The sequence below is a fragment of the Trachypithecus francoisi genome, unplaced genomic scaffold (assembly GCF_009764315.1).
Source record: "Trachypithecus francoisi isolate TF-2019V2 unplaced genomic scaffold, Tfra_2.0 Lachesis_group2, whole genome shotgun sequence".
Lineage (NCBI taxonomy): Eukaryota > Metazoa > Chordata > Mammalia > Primates > Cercopithecidae > Trachypithecus > Trachypithecus francoisi.
The window spans coordinates 150,042,822-150,060,626 of record NW_022681465.1 but is presented as its reverse complement, the minus strand read 5'-3'; the positions used below and the strand labels follow the sequence as shown (position 1 = coordinate 150,060,626).

Genomic DNA, 17,805 nt, shown 5'->3' with positions numbered 1-17,805 from the left:
TAACTAATGGGTGTTGCTTGACCACTGTAGTTTTTCTAAGTAGTGCCACCTTATTTATTACAAAACATTTGTTAACGTTTTTAGGGTTCCAGACTCCTTTGAGAATCTGATGAAAGTTATAAGCTTTTCCCCCACATAGCTAATATGTACTCATCTATAATAATGGACTTTAGGTTAAGAACTCAAGCCCTAAAGAGGTTTTCATTCCTTCCCTAAATCTTAATTGTTACTTTATTAACAAATAAAATGCTATATTTTAATTTTCAAACTACATTAAACTCTTGGACACCAAAGCCTCCAAGGAAAAGAGAAATAAAATTAATTCCAGTCTTTTTTTTTTTTCAAGCTAAATTTTCAACTGCATTTAAAAAGTGAATTAAATGGGCCGAGCACGGTGGCTCACGCCTGTAATCCCAGCACTTTGGGAGGCTGAGGCGGACAGATCACAAGGTCAGGAGATCAAGACCATCCTGGCTAACACGGTGAAACCCCGTCTCTACTAAAAAAATACAAAAAAAATAGCGGGACGTGGTGGCGGGGCCCTGTAGTCCCAGGTGCTCGTGAGGCTGAGGAAGGAGAATGGCGTGAACCCAGGATGGGGAGCTTGCAGTAAGCCGGGATCGCGCCACTGCACTCAGTCTGGGCGACAGAGTGAGACTCCGTCTCAAAAAAAAAACAAGTGAATTAACTTGTATCAGTTAGGATGCTTTTGACTGTGAGTAACAAAAACCTAGCTCAAAATGGCTTAGAAAAAAATTTTTAATTGTTTTTTTTTTTTTTTTTTTTTTTTGAGACGGAGTCTTGCTCTGCCACCCAGGCTGGAGTGCAGTGGCCGGATCTCAGCTCACTGCAAGCTCCGCCTCCCGGGTTTACGCCATTCTCCTGCCTCAGCCTCCCGAGTAGCTGGGACTACAGGCGCCCGCCTCGTCGCCCGGCTAGTTTTTTGTATTTTTAAGTAGAGACAGGGTTTCACCGTATTAGCCAGGATGGTCTCGATTTCCTGACCTCGTGATCCGCCCGTCTCGGCCTCCCAAAGTGCTGGGATTACAGGCTTGAGCCACCGCGCCCGGCCTAATTGTTATTTTAAATGGGGAAAGTTTATTTCCCCTGAAAACAAGTCCCTGACAAGGAGGTTAGTTAAGTCAGTGGCTATTGGACATCATCAAGGTCAGCTGACCTATCAGCATATTGGCACAGATCCCCCCTGCCCTCAGGGTTAAAAGATGGCAGTTTCATGTATCAGTATTACATTGAAACACAGCAGTGCTCAAGAGAAGAAAAAGAACTATTAAAAAAATTTTTTTTCTACCCCTTTAGAAAGAACTGTTTTTTCTCTAAGAGCCAGGAAAGCTTCTCAGAAGCCCTCAACTTCCATTGGTCAGAATGGCATCCTGTGCCCATTCCTAAACCAGTCAGTTGCCAGCAAGGGAAGGGGATTACCCTGGTATACATGATAAAGCTTCCAAAGTCAAGACAAGGCTGGAGGAATAGGAACAAAATCAGGCCTCATTAGAAAGAAGGCAATGATATCAGCTACTCAGGAGGCTGAGGTGGGAGGATTGCTTGAGCTCAGGAGTTCAAATCCGGCCTGGACAACATAGTGAGATCCTGTCTCTTAATAATAATAATAATAATAATTGCTTTTGGCACTGAATGAGCAAAGTAAAACGATCATTATTGAAACACATTTCTAGAAGAGCAAATATGTGGGGAAAAAATGTTTTCTAAAAAACAAATTTTTGTATACTTTCAAAATAAGGAGTTCATAAAGCTAAAAGCTATCCATATTTAACAATTGCTTTTCTCTGAAAGGAAATAGATTTGCATTTATTGTAACCATTTCAAGCCAGTAATATGTAAAATACTTTCACTTATATTTTAAAATTACTCTAAAGGCTAAGCAATGGCATTGGTAGAATAAATAAGTCTTGCTGGGCACAGTAGCTCATGCCTGTAATCCCAGCACTTTGGGAGGCCAAGGTGGGTGGATCACCTGAGGTAGGGAGTTTGAGACCAGCCTCACCAACATGGGGAAACCCCATCTCTACTAAAAATAAAAAATTAGCTAGGCGTGGTGGTGCATACCTGTAATCCCAGCTACTCAGGAGGCTAAGACAGGAGAATCACTTGAACCCGGGAGGCAGAGGTTGCAGTGAGCCGAGATCGCGCCATTGCACTCCAGCCTGGGCAACAAGAGGGAAATTCTGTCTCAAAAAAAAAAAAAAAAAAAAAGAATCAGTCTTGCATTTTGTGATTTTGTGTACCCTTAAATAAAAATGAGAAATTGTGTCTGTTAAGCTGCTATAAAGTGTTTTGCCTTATTTTTTAGTTTTCCACCTATTTCCCTGGATATTTTGATGGTCAGTACTGGCTCTGGTGGGTGTTCCTGGTTTTAGGTAAGTGTTTTTAATGTAAGAAAAGGCAAGAAAACATTACATTAAATTTTATAAGTAAAATTACTTTTAGTGAATGTTCATCTTGATTACTGTATGGTAATATATTAATAATTGTTAATAAACATTTTTTAAATGTTGCTTTCTTAAAGAATAGTCTTTCGTTACCATCAGAGTAATGTGCAGAGTAATAAACAGTTTCTTTGTGGTTGTAGGTTTTTCCTAACCTATACATACATTCTTCTCCTCCATGTGATCAGTGGGGTATACTGATGACTCTGTAGTCTGTCAGTTTTTTCCCCTTGTGAGCTATTGCCACACAGCATTCACAAACTCAAACCAGAATTGCTTATAGGCTTACTGCAGCCAGTTGAACTAACTTGTAAGTGCAGGTGGCCCATCTTTGGTGGGTCTATCAGTAGAAAACAGAAAATGTATAACCTCACTAGACATAACTTCTGAAAGAACCACCATTGGATTTCCAGAATAGTTTACCATTGGTGGGAATAAGAATTATTTTACAATAGGCAAGAGGACTCTTTTTTTTTTTTGACAGAGTCTTGCTCTGTCGCACAGGCTGGAGTGTAATGGCGCGATTTTGGCTCACTGCAATCTCCACCTCCCGGGTTCAAGCAATTTTCCTTCCCCAGCCTCCCAAGTAGCTGAGATGATAGGTGTCCGCAACCACACCTAGCTAATTTTTTGTATTTTTAGTAGAGACGGTGTTTCGCCAGGTTGGCCAGGCTGGTCTCGAACTTCTGACCTCAGGTGATCCACCCGCCTCAGCCTCCCAAAGTGCTGGGGTTGCAGGTGTGAGCCACTATGTCCGGCTGGAATTTTTTTTTTTAATGGAATTTTTTTTTTAAAATATATATACCGGGTATTTCAGGTTTCTGGTCTTTGGATTACTTTTTTTACTCTAAACATTTTTTTTTTTTTTTTTTTTGAGACGGAGTCTTGCTCTTTCACCCGGGCTGGAGTGCAGTGGCCGGATCTCAGCTCACTGCAAGCTCCGCCTCCCGGGTTTTACGCCATTCTCCTGCCTCAGCCTCCGGAGTAGCTGGGACTACAGGCGCCCGCCACCTCGCCCGGCTAGTTTTTTGTATTTTTAGTAGAGATGGGGTTTCACCATGTTAGCCAGGATGGTCTCGATCTCCTGACCTCGTGATCCGCCCGTCTCAGCCTCCCAAAGTGCTGGGATTACAGGCTTGAGCCACCGCGCCCGGCCTAACATTTATTTTTAAATATTTTTTTCCTAGACATTAAAACAAAGAGATCAACATTGTATTTCAATGTTGGCTTCTTGATTATTTGTAAAGAAAATATATATGATACAGTAAGAGAGACCACCATCACTTCTGTCATTTCTACAAAAGAATAACAGGGCCATCTTGTGGCTGTTAAAGACGATGTGATTGCCTCACTGTGTTTCTGTGACATCAGTTTCTTCTATCTCCTGTTTTGCTTCTTGTTGCCTCCTTAATTAAGATTCTTGGTGGTGCTGCTAATGGGTCTGGCTAGCACATCCTGACACCCACGCCTGACAGGTGCTTAATAAATTGAGGACCTGGGCCAGGCATGGTGGCTCACACCTGTAATCCCAGCATTTTGGGAGGCTGAGTCAGGAGGATTTCACCTTGAGGCCAGGATTTCAAGACCAGCCTGGGCAACATAGCAAGACCTCATCTCTACAAAAAATTTTTTAAAATTAGCCAAGCATGGTGGTTTGTGCCTGTAGTCCTAGCTACTCGGGAGACGAAGCAGGAGGACCCCTTGAACCCAGGAGTTGGAGCCTGCAATGAACTATGATGGCACCACTGCACTTCAGCTTGGGTGACAGCAAGACAGTGTGTCTCTAAAAACAAAACACTTTAGGACCTGTTTTGCCAAGACTAACAGAGCCTTGCATTGCTGACCCTATATTTTACTTAGAAAATATAAATCATTCATCACACTATCTACCACCTCCTCAACAGCATGATCTACTCTATGATTGGTCATTAGAATTCTAAGGAAAGAGAAATAGTAATTTTTTTTCCTCTCTTGATTATTGAGAACTTTAATAATAAAAATGACCAACAGGAGAATAATTTAGAAGAAATAGTTCCTTGGGTTGCCTATTTTCTAAACTATACCTTTAAGAGAAAGGCTGACCACCCATTTCCCCAAGTCAAATCCTGAATGGACCAAAGAAGAGCCCTTAAGCATATGTTCAGATTGATTGCTTATGACATAAATGATTTAAGGAAATTTAATGGATTGATTCTCTTTCTATATTAAAGTTTCATGGGAGGTGGTTTTATAATACTTTATCATTGATCATTCTTGCTATGTACCATTTGCTTGTATGCGAAAAATAAGAGTTTGGCCGGGCATGGTGGCTCATGCCTGTAATCCCAGCACTTTGGGAGGCTGAGGCAGGCAGATCACTTGAGGTCAGGAGTTCGAGACCAGCATGGCCACCATGGTGAAACCCCGTCTCTACTAAAACTACAAAAATTAAATGGGTGCAGTTGCTCATGCCTGTGATCCCAGCTACTCGGGAGGAGAATGGCTTGAACCTGAGAGATGGAGGTTGCAGTGAGCTGAGATTGTGCCACTGCACTCCAGCCTGGGCGACAGAGCAAGATTCCATCTCAAAATACATATATATAGTAATAAGAGTTTGGATACACTTATGAGCATTTATACCCAATATTTGGGTCATTTTGGGAACTTCCCTTTTGAAGAGAACCAGTTTCTTTTGAGACAGAGTCTCGCTCTGTCACCCAAGCTGGAGTGCACTGGCCAGATCTCAGCTCACTGCAAGCTCCGCCTCCTGGGTTCACACCATTCTCCTGCCTCAGCCTCCCGAGTAGCTGGGACTACAGGCGCCCGCCACCTCGCCCGGCTAGTTTTTTGTACTTTTCAGTAGAGACGGGGTTTCATCGTGTTAGCCAGGATGGTCTCGATCTCCTGACCTTGTGATCCGCCCGTCTCGGCCTCCCAAAGTGCTGGGATTACAGGCTTGAGCCACCGCGCCCGGCCGAGAACCAGTTTCATGGCTCTTGCAGAGCTGTATGCAGAGCTCCTAAGCTGGCTGTTCTTGAGCTATAGTTAGCCTATAGTTTATTCGTTCCACAGTTACTTTTAAAGTTTTTCTTAATTAGTTGCCAACATTTTAAAAATCAAAATTATTTCGCATAAAACATCTGAATGTTTTTACTTTTCTTACAAGTTAGAATATCAAGCAAAGCTTGCCTACATTCCCCATGGCACCCTTTGGCTAAAGCTGAGTTGTTGCTATCTCCTCCTTATAGGTCATGTGCCTTCTAGTTCAGTAAGATCCCACCACCATACCCCAGCTTAGTATTTGAAGGGGTAACCCCTGCTCGATACTCACTTGTTGCTTTGGGTGCAAACAGAATGGTGTTCCCCAAGCTCAGAGCTGACAGCTCTTGGTTACTGCTAAAAATCAGTTCAACTGTCCAAGTACAGTTTTCTGCCACTGAGTATCCCAGTAAAAGTGTTTTTTAAAAAAATGTGCTAAGGGCTCAGAGACCATCTCTGAAAGAAGAAGGCCAAGAAGAGGATCCGAGTTTCTGCTGGAGGTGCATATCACCTCTCTGCTGTCAGTTTTAAGAGGTACAAAGTTTTGTGAATGTTATAGATTCTGGTGTCATCACACAAGAAAGAGTCTTACTAAGAAGAGAGAAATAGACTGGGTACAGTGGTTCACACCTATAATCCCAACTCTTTGGGAGGCTGAGACAGGAGCATCAATTGAGCCTAGGAGTTCAAGGTCAGCCGGGCAACATAGCGAGATGCCTATCTCTACAGAAAATTTAAAAATTCGCTGGGCATGGTGGTGTGAACCTGTTATCCTAGCTACTTGGGAGGCAGAGGCAGGAGGATCATCTGGGCCCAGGAGTTGAAGCTTGCACAGCTGTGATCGTACAACTGCACTCCAGCAACAGAGCAAGACCCTGTCTGTTGGGGAAAAAAAAAATAGAGAGAACTAGAGTTTCAAGTTGAGACGATGAGAATTGCTGTAATAAATAAGGGGATCCTGACATCTAGTGGACATTATATACTGTCCACAGAAAAAACAGCTCATGACAAGGAAGGTCACATTTTTTTTTTTTGGAGCTCAGTAGGTAGATTTTGATGTTTCTCAATGAGGCTTTCGTATGTAAATGTTTGGCCGCATCTTTTATTTCCTTTTTAGACCAATTCGATTCTGAATGTGCAAAAGACACTATTGACTCTTGCATTATACCTTCTTATTGAAGGATGGATAATTTGGTATGAAAATCCTTTGCAGATTCTGGAGGAAATTGCTCATGCTTTGATTACCTTTAGCAGAAAAATAACAATGTATTGCTATCAGGAGAGGGATTTCTGGGGAGGGGACTTAACATGGAAATTATAAATTCATTCATGACTTTTCTTTTTTAAATTAGGCTTTCTCCTGTTTCTCAGAGGATTTATCAATTATGCAAAAGTTCGGAAGATGCCAGAAACTTTCTCAAATCTCCCCAGGACCAGAGTTCTCTTTATTTATTAAAGGTATTAAAGAAAAAAATTTATTCTAGTCCCACTGTAACCATGTGCTACATTGTAGATTTCTGTTCAGTTTTAGAATAAGTATCTGTGGTAGGGGGATATAGAGAAGGTAAGGAAGGCACAGTCCCTGCCATTTAGCAGTTTCTTGTCTAGTAACAGGGATTTTTACAAAAAGCTATTGATAAAGTCAAATTAGAAAAATTGCCATAGGAGAAATTGTTACTTTGTGCTTTGACAGTGTGAAAGAGGCAGGGGTCTTAGCAGTCATCAGAAAGCTAGGATATTTGGCTGCTTGACTGAATTCAGCATCCTGAATCCACTGCTTACTGTTGTACCAGTTCCAGAGGATGACATTCAGAAGGAAACCTTCAGGCCTAATCACTTGTCTCTGCCCCTAAATCCCAGAACCTGGAGAGACTGTGTAATACTTTAAGAACTCCTTTTATCTGGACTGCTGACAAGCCCACCAAGTCTTCCATCTCTTAAAATTGTCATTGAGGCTTTCCTGATGGCTTTCTTCAGGTTGACATTCTGATACCACTCTAATGTAAGGAAGGTCAAACCCAAGAAAACAAGAGAAAGGACCTTTTCCCTTGCCTAGAACAGGAGGACTAAGCCCTGGCAAGGCTCTTTGGTTCACACATGATTTTCCCCAGAGGCTGACATTCCATCTTACATCAGTGGCTGCCTAAAGGAAGAGGTAGAGAATCTTGAGAAAGAGTACACCAGAGAGAGCTCTCTTTGGTAACAAGTTCTAATAGACTTTCTTGGACTTGGCTGTTTGTTCCTTGGGACTTTTGGGGACTGTGTTGATCATAGAGTGGAACCTTGAGCACCACCTAGTGGCCAGTCCAGTTGAAGGTCTTTGGCAAAGCATTGTAAAGAGTAGGTGTAGTAATTCAGATAAACTTTACATGATAGTGGAGAGTGTGGGGAAGAATTTCAGAATCATCTGAGGCAGAGTGAAGAGCAAAAATTGGGAAGTATGGAGCTTGTTCAAAGGACAGTAGCTTGATTTGGGGCATAAAGGAGTACTGAGGGTCAAGGCTGAAAAGGCAGGTGGAAACAAGTTTCTGAGATAGCCTTGAGCATCAAGCCCGCTTAGTAGCGTCATCAAACTGATAGAGTCCGTGACATGCTGGGCCAATGCAAGACTAAGGCCACGTGGAACACGAATTTGTTCTGTGCTTGCAGAGTAACAGTTTATATAGGCAATCATACGCTAATAATCAGGTTCTTAATTTTGAAGATTTGTGGTGGTCTCAGGAGGTATGTTTCAAGAAAATAAAGCATCTACCATAGTTCATTTCCAAGTGATAGAACAGCATTGAAAACTTTAGGCAACAGAATAATATAATGAGACCATCTTGAATATAACAAACATTTTTTCAAGCATAGTATAGTAAACTAAAATTAACATTCATGGAGTTTTCCATGTGTCAGATAATAAGCATTTTACATGGATAATTAAATGTATGTAAGTAAAGAAGGCTTAAACTGCTTTTAAAGTTAGTTTCTTCAAAGAAATATATACTAGTATTCATTACTAAAAAACAGGAATCTTTGTGTGTTTAAAAATGTGTAGCATGTCATGAATTTGAATTCAGCTACACGGTCTGGATGTAGATGAACATTCACACCACTGGCCTGGGCCTTAATGCTTACGATGTGTCTTTGTTTATGTCTAGAACATAAGAGGCTTATTAGATATTCTTTGCAGTTTTATTTAGTCACCATTGTCATATTTCATCTATATATCTGATTGGAATTTATAGTTAGCCTTAGGTTTAACTTTTACCTATCAAGGATTCAAAAGTTAGTACTATTGGATTGCTATAAGTCCTCCTTATGAAGGGTGCTGAAATCACGTGATATTTTCCCCCTGATACATTGACACCCAAAATATACTGAGGGGAGAGATTGCTTTCTCTTTTAAAAAAAAGTCATCAATTCTGTAGGTGTAGTTTAGTGTTAGCTCTGAATTTCTAAATGGACTGAGATCACACGTCTGCCTATTCTCTTCATCCTTCAGTTAGAAGGAAATTTGGATCTTTATTAGGGGATTGCATACCTTCTTCATCTTGGTTCTAAGCATAAGAAATAGCAGTCCAGTTGACAGAAAGCCTGAACGTCTCAGTTTTCCTGTGTTGTTTGGTACTTTACTGAAAATGTTGTTGTTACTGTTTGGATTTTCTAAAATTTCTGAAATGTTTTTTGATGTTCTAAATTTAAAATTATGCATGTGGGGTTGTGATTTGAAATAGGCAGTCCTTAGTAATAATAATGTTGTAGGAACTGCTAAGGGAGACTGAAGTGATGAACCTGCCGGTGCTTCAGGAGTATACATTAAGAGTTGTCAGAAACTTACTCAGGTAAATGAATGCACTCCATTGGAGGGCATAATAGAGTTTATTTGCTTTTCTGTTTAACTGTGTTACCCTGGTTTATTTGAAATCATTCCTGACACACCCAGAGAATTCAGAGCTCTAAATTAAGGGTTTGAGGAACTTACAGCAGACTTTAGAATTCTAATGACTTCACTAATTTTCCAGGGATCCCCAGAGGGAACCTGAAAAGCCATAATATCCTATGGAACTGAGTTCCCTTTGTCCATTGAAAGGGTAAGAACTATGTCCAGATCCAGATGTAGAATCCTTTCTTTCTCTAGTTCAGGGGACATTTAGTTTAATTTTGTTAGAAGACATACTAGGAAACTGTCATGTGAAGTATGAAAGCTTTATTTTTTTCCTCCCTATCGATTCTTTATTATATTTATCACAGTTTTTAAAAAGTCATTATCTGCTGATTCCAACATTAAGATAGATAAGTCTATTTGTATTGATGGATTTTTTTCTCTTGACTCTGGGTTACATTTTCCTGTTTTTACATACCTGGCCAGTCATTTCTTTGTTGCAGCATTGTCGGTTATCATGTTGTAGAGATTGTGAGCTCTGAATTTTGTCAGAAGGTTGTTGAGTTTTTGCCTAGCAGGCAGTCAGATTAGTAAAGGATAACTTTAATCTTATTTCTAACTGTCATGTGCAGTGATTCTTCTAGGGAGATAGGGGTAGGGGAGAGGGAAAATGTAGTTTAAAAAAACCTAGGCTAACTCCTGCTGAGGAAAATCACTGGTAAATTAGTGACTCCTCTGTTAAATTGCCTCTCTTGACATTGTCAACCTGAAGTCATCAAAAGGATCAGAATACAGAGTTTATGCAAGTAGAAAGCTGGGAATGGCCAATCAGAGAACACAAACTTTAGAAAATGGGGTCAGTGTTCCCAAAAGCTTTATTTTCTTTTATGGACTTCTACTTCTTTGATGGAGATGTCACCATTTAAAAGGTAGCTGAAGAAGGACACATGTAGGGAATTTTTAAAATAACTTTGCCGGAAAGATACAGATACAGAATTTTTAAAATAACTTCACCATAACAGAAAAATAATACTTTCCATATTGTACTAGGATTTGGCATTTTACTACAAAGGGGTATAAGAATAGTGACTTTTCTAGTCAGGCTACCTAAAATATAGTACAAATAAACCAATCTTGAAGTGATCCCGAAACACCTCTTTCTAATCAGCCAAGGTAGATGTTACAAAAGCTAAACATCAGAGCTCATGTGCTACTATCATAGGAGCAGCTCTCAGGCTCCCTGTCAGAGTCCATTTAAGCTTAAGGGAGGGAAAATGTATTAATAAGCTGTCATCTGTTTTCCTACTTTGTAACAAAATGCCAGAAGGAACTGCTAAAGGTGTGCACAGTGGCCATCAAGAAGTATGTGACTGGGCTGGGCATGGTGACTCACGCCTGTAATCCCAGCACTTTGGGAGGCCAAGGTAGGCAGGTCACCTGAGGTTAGAAGTTTGAGACCAGCCTGGCCAACATGATGAAACCCCATCTCTACTAAAAATACAAAAATTAGCTGGGCGTGGTGGTGTGCACCTCTAATCCCAGCTACTTGGGAGGCTGAGGCAGAAGAATAACTTGAACCCAGGAGATGGAGGTTGCATTGAGCCAAGATCATGCCACTACACTCCAGCCTGGGCAACTGAGCAAGACTCTGTCTCAAAAAAAAAAAAAAAAAAAAAAAAGTATGTGACCCAGGAAGCAGAAGAAACAGATAACCTGTTATAAACATCTGTACCTGAAATGGTAAAAAATGTAAAGTGTTTATACTTTTTCTTATTTACCAGTTCACTGGAAAATACATTTTTATGGATTACCACTTCCTCTGATGCTGCCAGGTGAATGAGGAGTTAGCTACAGTAATAAGGTGGTAACACAGTTGATTGGTTATATCTAACACTATTTGTGTGGTACCAAAAGCACTTGTACATATGAAGCATAATGTATTTTAAAATTATTTATTTTAACTGCATCTGAAATAGAAGGAAAAAAAGAAGGTTTTTGAGCCCTAGCATTAATGAACTAGGGCCTTCATAATTTAAAAGGTGACCTAGTGACCTGTACCTATTAGGCATCAAATATTTTAATTTTTTTCCATGTGATAACAGACACTTTCATTTCTCGTTTTCTGTAATTTTTCTCCTATTCCTTAATACCTCTTTTATTTTATTAAAGGAAATTCATCTCAAGGTAAAGGTTTACTTATTGGACTGTGTTATAAGATAGCAAGATAGTAGAAATGGTGTTTCCAGTAGAATTTTTGCTAAACAAAATTTCCATAATGTCTCCAAGAAGAACTGGTTGTCTTCCTGTTGGAATTAAATGATCTGTAGGCTATTGGATTCCTTTTTTTTACAAAGTGATCTGATCTACAATTTAGTAATGCGGTCCAGAGTCCCTAAGATCTGTTTGTCCTTCAGTTTGCATACTGCCAGCATTTCTGTAACACTACCATTCAAGCCTCCAAGTCTCAGACAGCAGTGCCCGCTAGCAGTCTTTCATTTGGAAATTGTGTGGTGATTGAGATTACCCACTGGTGACCTATCTAGGTCCTCTTGAGAGATTTTATTTTAATTTAATTTAATTTTTACTTTTCTTACTGAACGAGCAAAGGGATTTTTAATATTTGTTGAGTGGCAAGCTTTGACTTTGAGGAATCTATTAAAGCTGTTTACCTATGCTAAAGCATCATAAACCAAGGAAGTGACCAGGTAATTGTACCATATTGCATATTCTTGCAAACTCTGTTTTGACCTACTAGTCACTGTTTCATCAGTTTTCATCTATTAAACTGATAAAACAGAAATTACTTATGTTTATAATGAGTCTGGCCTCATTGCAAAAATGTTCGTTTAATATTCATCTGCCAATTTTCTTTTTGCTTCTACTTGGCTTTAGAATTCCTTATATTCTTGTGTCTCTGTCTCTGTGCTTTCCGAGGTCTTTCAGTCTCTTATATCTCAATCGAAAGAAAAGATGTCCTTGTATCAGTTTCAGTGGTTTACTTCAAATTACAATGCAAGTGAATTTATAGTTTGGAAAAATGTTGATTATATTAAAATATGTTAATTTCCTCCTGTGTGTTTGTAGTGTCTCTCCATTTTGGCAGCCTTTTAAATATTTATGCAGTAATTAATCAGAAAAGATACAGAAGACGTCAGGCATAGTGGCGCACACCTGTTAGTCCCAGTTACTTGGGGGGCTGAGGCAGAAGTATGGCTTGAGCCCCGGAGGTGTAGGTTGCAGTGAGCCAAGCTCGCGCCACTGCACTCCAGCCTGAGTCTCCAAAAAAAAGAAAAGAAAGAAAAGACACAGAAGAGTTTCTTGTGGCTTTTACAGTAACCTGGGGGATAGAAAAGTAAGTTATAGACCTATATGTGAGCCCATCCAACTCTTACTTGTTGCTGAGTACCACAAAATAGTTTCTCAATAAATATTTAAGTAGTAAATGTATCTCTTTAGTGTTTCTTTTATTGTTAATATTTTTTCTTTTATTGTTAATATAGAGAATTACTTGTAGTTTTTCACAAGTTGTTTTCATGAGAACCAAAACAATGTACTAGTACAGAAATGCCTCAAATTATTAGATGAAAACTGCATTTAGTAAAATGCATAGGCATTATTTTGAGAGCATTTATTTCAGTCAGATACATTCCTTTCTTAAAATTAGTTTGAAACTATGTATATTATTTTAAGAGAAACATGCCCCCAAAATACAATGACTTTTTTGGAAAACTTGTTTTTTAAAAGTATTTGTGGTACCTGTGAGTTTATCCTTGTTTTCTAATTTTGCCATGCTCAATTGAGGTATAGCATGACATCGTTGACATCCTTACTGGAAATCTTCCTTGTGTAGTATCTAGTGGAACTGTTAAGGTAAACAGTAGCTTCAGGTGTATTAGGAAAATTACCTGTACACTTGGATTATGCTCTCTGTCCCAAGTTACAGTCACTGCTGACAGGGTTAAGTGTGGGATGCAGTAGCACTGCTTCCATTCTATTCTTTTGTTTAAGAGGTTTGGAAAGAGAGACTCCTGACTTCAGGAGTTTTTAGAAAAAGCATTCCAGTTTTTTCTAGTTCTAGAGGCCTTGATAACTTTAAGAACTGAAATTTTAATGTTTATTGAATACTATGATGTCAGTATACAGTAATCTTAAAACTATGTTAAAATGCACTTATGTCTCCAAACATCCTGCCTTCTTTTGTGACTACATCCTTCTCTTAGCCAAAATAACAAGCTAACTAGAGTTTCAATATTCAATATCCTTCTCTGGCAGATGTTTTCTGGCAAAGGCCTTCCTGCATTTATGAATTCTCTCTCAAGAAGCAAGAGAACACCTGCAGGAAGTGAATCAAGATGCAGAACACAGGAATAATCACCTGCTTTAAAAAAATAAAGTACTGTTGAAAAGATCATTTCTCTCTATTTGTTCCTAAGTGTAAAATTTTAATAGTTAATGCAGAATTCTGTAATCATTGAATCATTAGTGGTTAATGTTTGAAAAAGCTCTTGCAATCAAGTCTGTGATGTATTAATAATGCCTTATATATTGTTTGTAGTCATTTTAAGTAGCATGAGCCATGTCCCTGTAGTCAGTAGGGGGCAGTCTTGCTTTATTCATTCTCCATCTCAAAGTGAACTTGGAATTAAATATTTTATTGTAAGATATGTATAATGCTGGCCGTTTTAAAGGGGTTTTCTCAAAAGTTAAACTTTTGTTACTGTGTTTTTGCACATAATCCATATTTGCTGTTCAAATTAATCTAGAAATTTATTCAATTCTGTGTGAACACCTGGAAGCAAAATCATAGTGCAAAAATACATTTAAGGTGTGGTCAAAAATATGTCTTTAATTGGTAAATAATAAGCGTTAATTTTTTATAGCCTGTATTCACAATTTTGCAATACCTTATTATACCTAAGGGATTCTGAAGGTGTTGTCACTGTATAAAATAGAAAGGACTAGGATACAAATGAAGCTTAATTACTAAAATGTAATTCTTGACACTGTTTCTATAATTAGAGTCCCTCACCCCCATCCCCACCCCAACCCCCCCTTATTTTCCTTTTATCTCCTGATGATTAGGCCAAAGGCTGGGAGTAAGGAGAGGATTAGGTACTTAGGAGCAAAGAAGTAGCTTGGAACTTTTGAGATGATCCCTAACATACTGTACTACTTGCTTTTAATGTGTTAGCAGAAACCAGTGGGTTATAATGTAGAATGATGTGCTTTCTGCCCAAGTGGTAATTCATCTTGGTTTGCTATGTTAAAACTGTAAATACAACAGAACATTAATAAATATCTCTTGTGTAGCACCTTTTACTGTAGATTAGTGCTTAATTTCTTGGCTTGCATTTGTTGATTGCTAAGGCAATTTTTTCTAATCTTAGGGAATAATTCAGTAGATGTGATTAAAAAGCTAACGTTGGATCAGTTTTTTTTCTTCATTTTCAGCACAAGAAGTCCTCTTCTTTCATATCCTACTAAATACATTCCTAAAAATGTATATGAACATTGGTTCTGTAAAAGATAATGGACTAAAAAAGTAGAGAGGAGTTGTAGAGATCTTAAATCATTCTGGAACTCCTAATTATGCTTCGATTTTTAGACATAATTTTAGATGATTTATTTCCAGTGTTTTCTGCATATTCTCATTTGTTCTTTTTCTCAGTTGAATGCACCAACTGGTTTGAGTCCTGTGAGCATTCAGTCAGTTGAAATTAAAGATTCCTCATTTCTCCTAATTTCTATTCTTGTCTCGATGTTAAATTTAGAGACCAGTGGTTTTTATGATATCAGCCATTTGATTTTTTTAATTTTCTATTTAAGAAATATAAAGAAAAAATACACCAAGATGGTCAAATTACTACACAAATCAGCACCAGCACAGTCTGATAGCTGCAAATGTCCATTCATCTGCTGTGTGTGAATATCCAGAATCAGCATAGGAAGTCATTTAGGATGTCAGTATATAATGCACAGAATTGTGGGTTGTTTGAAAGCCAAACAGGAAAATTAGGAGCCTCCTGGATTGACATTTCAATGATCCTTCCAACCAGTTTATGGATTATTATGAATAATAGTATAGTGTGTTCTTGTTCAGGAGTTATATTTGATAATAGAGAAGGAGGGAGTTTTATGAAAGCTTCTTTGAAGATTTTTTTTTTTTTTCATTTTGAGTCAGATTATACCAACAATGGAGTTTGGAAGTTTGTATGGCCTATAATGTTCTAAGTTCCAGAATGAAAAGGTCTGTAACAATCTGAATAGATGTGGACACGTATAGCAGAGAGAACTATGTAAATTATCTTGCAGAACAAAATAGAAGGGTCCTAAATCACGCTAACTCAAACATTGTGGACTAGCTTTGTGTTTATTCTTCAGGTCCTTGTGCCTTATTTGGTTTTGTATATTCAACGAACTGAAATACTTGGAATTCCTATTTCTACATATTTGGTGATCCATAAGACTTTGTCAAATGTAAACTTACAGCTTGATGTGCTTTAAAATACCTAGTCAAGAGGATGATTTCTCTTTAATCGTTTAAATGTTCTGAAAGTTAAAATCTTTTGAGGCACATAAAGTTGGCACCATATATCATCTGGAGTCCTTACTGGTATTCAGGATGAAAATGTTCATGCTGCATTGTTGATTCTCATTTTTCTCTCCCATTTTCTTTCTCACTTGGATAAGTTAATACTGATAATGGATAAAGGGTGAGATTTTTATAATAAATGGTTTTTAGAAAGGTATTCCTAGGAACCGTGGTTATTAAGGTTATGGAGTAAACTAGCTTGGACCTTGGGCTACAGGACAACTAGGATTCACCCGTAACGACACAGTGCCCTGTGTTTCTTAACTTCTTGTTGCCATTTGAAACTCTGTACTCCTATGTTTAAAGGGTTCTGTATAGCCTTTTTTTTTTCAGAAAGTTATGTTGCTTTGTATAGAAATAAAAGGCATTATTAAAATTTGCTTGTTAAAAAAAGATAAGAATGAATATCTTTACTAATAGGATCGATTTTGTTTAGAGTTTTAAAGAAACAACAAAATTTTTAGTGAAGTAAATGATTTTTTCCCCCTTTGCTTTCTTATTACAAATCTGACTTGAGCTCTGGCCCACCGTGAGTCATTATTAGTACAGATGAAGTTTTGCTTGGTCTTCACTGTGTTCTTTTACTAAAATATACTCTACTTAGCTATAAATGGTTTACATTCAAAAGAAGAAATAAATTACTGAAGTGGAGTATCAGGACCAATAGAAGTGATACTTCAATTTGAGTGATTGCCTGAGGGGGCAAGATTCTGAGGTGAGAATCGACAAAACTAGACCCCAACAAAACTGAACCCCTGGCCTCAGGCTTCACATCCAGTCCAATGCCCTCTTCCCATTGTCCCAACCTTTTGAAGGGTTGGCGTGTAAACATTGACATAAAATGAAAAAAATCATTTGGCCATGCTTCTTGTAAACATCAGTAATCTAATTTTAACTTAAAACATGCTAAGAATAGACATAGAATTGTACATTTATGTAAAGTAGGAGGGTGTGTGTATATGTGTTTGTAGAGATGGATGAATAGATTTTTTTTTTTTTTTTGAGACAGGGTCTCGCTCTGTAGCCCAGGCTTAAGTACAGTGTCGTGATCTCAGCTCACTGCAACCTCCACCTTCCAGGCTCAAGTCATCCCACCTCAGCCTGCCAAGTACCTGGGACTACAGGCATGTCCCACCACACCCGGCTAATTTTTGTATTTTTAGTAGAGACGTGATTTTGCCGTGTTGCCCAGACTGGTCTTGAACTCCTGGGCTCAAGCAATCCGCCTGTCTCGGCCTGCTGGAATTACAGGCGTGAGCCACCTCACCTGGCCAGTGGGAGGGTATATTTTATGAAAAAGTAATTGTGACCCCTATTACCTACCTGAATCTGGTTCTTGGTTAAACCTCAGTGGTGAATATAGGTTAATCATGTGCAAAATGTATAATAATTTTCAGGTTCTGTGGGTGGTTCAGCTATTTAGAAGATTTTCACCTCTCAGGCTTTTAGAATATGATTTGAGGGATGATGAGGGTCATAGCAGAAGGCAAATATGCTTCCACAGATGGTTTGTATATTTAAAAAGATTTTTTTTTGCATATTTTAAAGCCTAAATAGTATTTCTAGCCTATAAGATGGATAAGGTGGATTGGGTGAGAGCATTTGTTAAAGCAGTAGTACAGTACTCTTGCATCTCCTTTTTCCTTTTGCATATACCTGTACACATTTGTGTATGTGTATAGTTGTGTTCTTTTAGACTACCTACAGAAAGCGCTCTTTGACAAGTAGCGTCTGCATGTTGGTTCTTTTTTTTTTTTTTTTGAGACGGAGTCTTGCTCTGCCGCCCGGGCTGGAGTGCAGTGGCCGGCTCTCAGCTCACTGCAAGCTCCGCCTCCCGGGTTCACGCCATTCTCCTGTCTCAG

The 17,805-nt window shown here is 38.7% G+C and overlaps 1 protein-coding gene across 2 annotated transcripts in view; it reads left to right on the top strand.

The window, feature by feature from the left end:
* NDFIP1 (Nedd4 family interacting protein 1) overlaps nt 1-17,805 on the top strand; it is a 62,573-nt gene that overhangs the window by 37,012 nt on the left and 7,756 nt on the right. The window contains exons 6-8 of one of the 2 annotated variants that reach the window (XM_033180813.1): nt 2,330-2,396; nt 6,836-6,941; nt 13,624-14,670. In XM_033180813.1, coding sequence (XP_033036704.1) covers nt 2,330-2,396; nt 6,836-6,939 — 171 coding nt within the window. In that variant the 3' untranslated portion in view covers nt 6,940-6,941; nt 13,624-14,670. Of the gene's footprint in view, nt 1-2,329; nt 2,397-6,835; nt 6,942-13,623; nt 14,671-17,805 lie in introns of those variants that run through there. The other variant, XM_033180814.1, reaches the window with a different exon arrangement.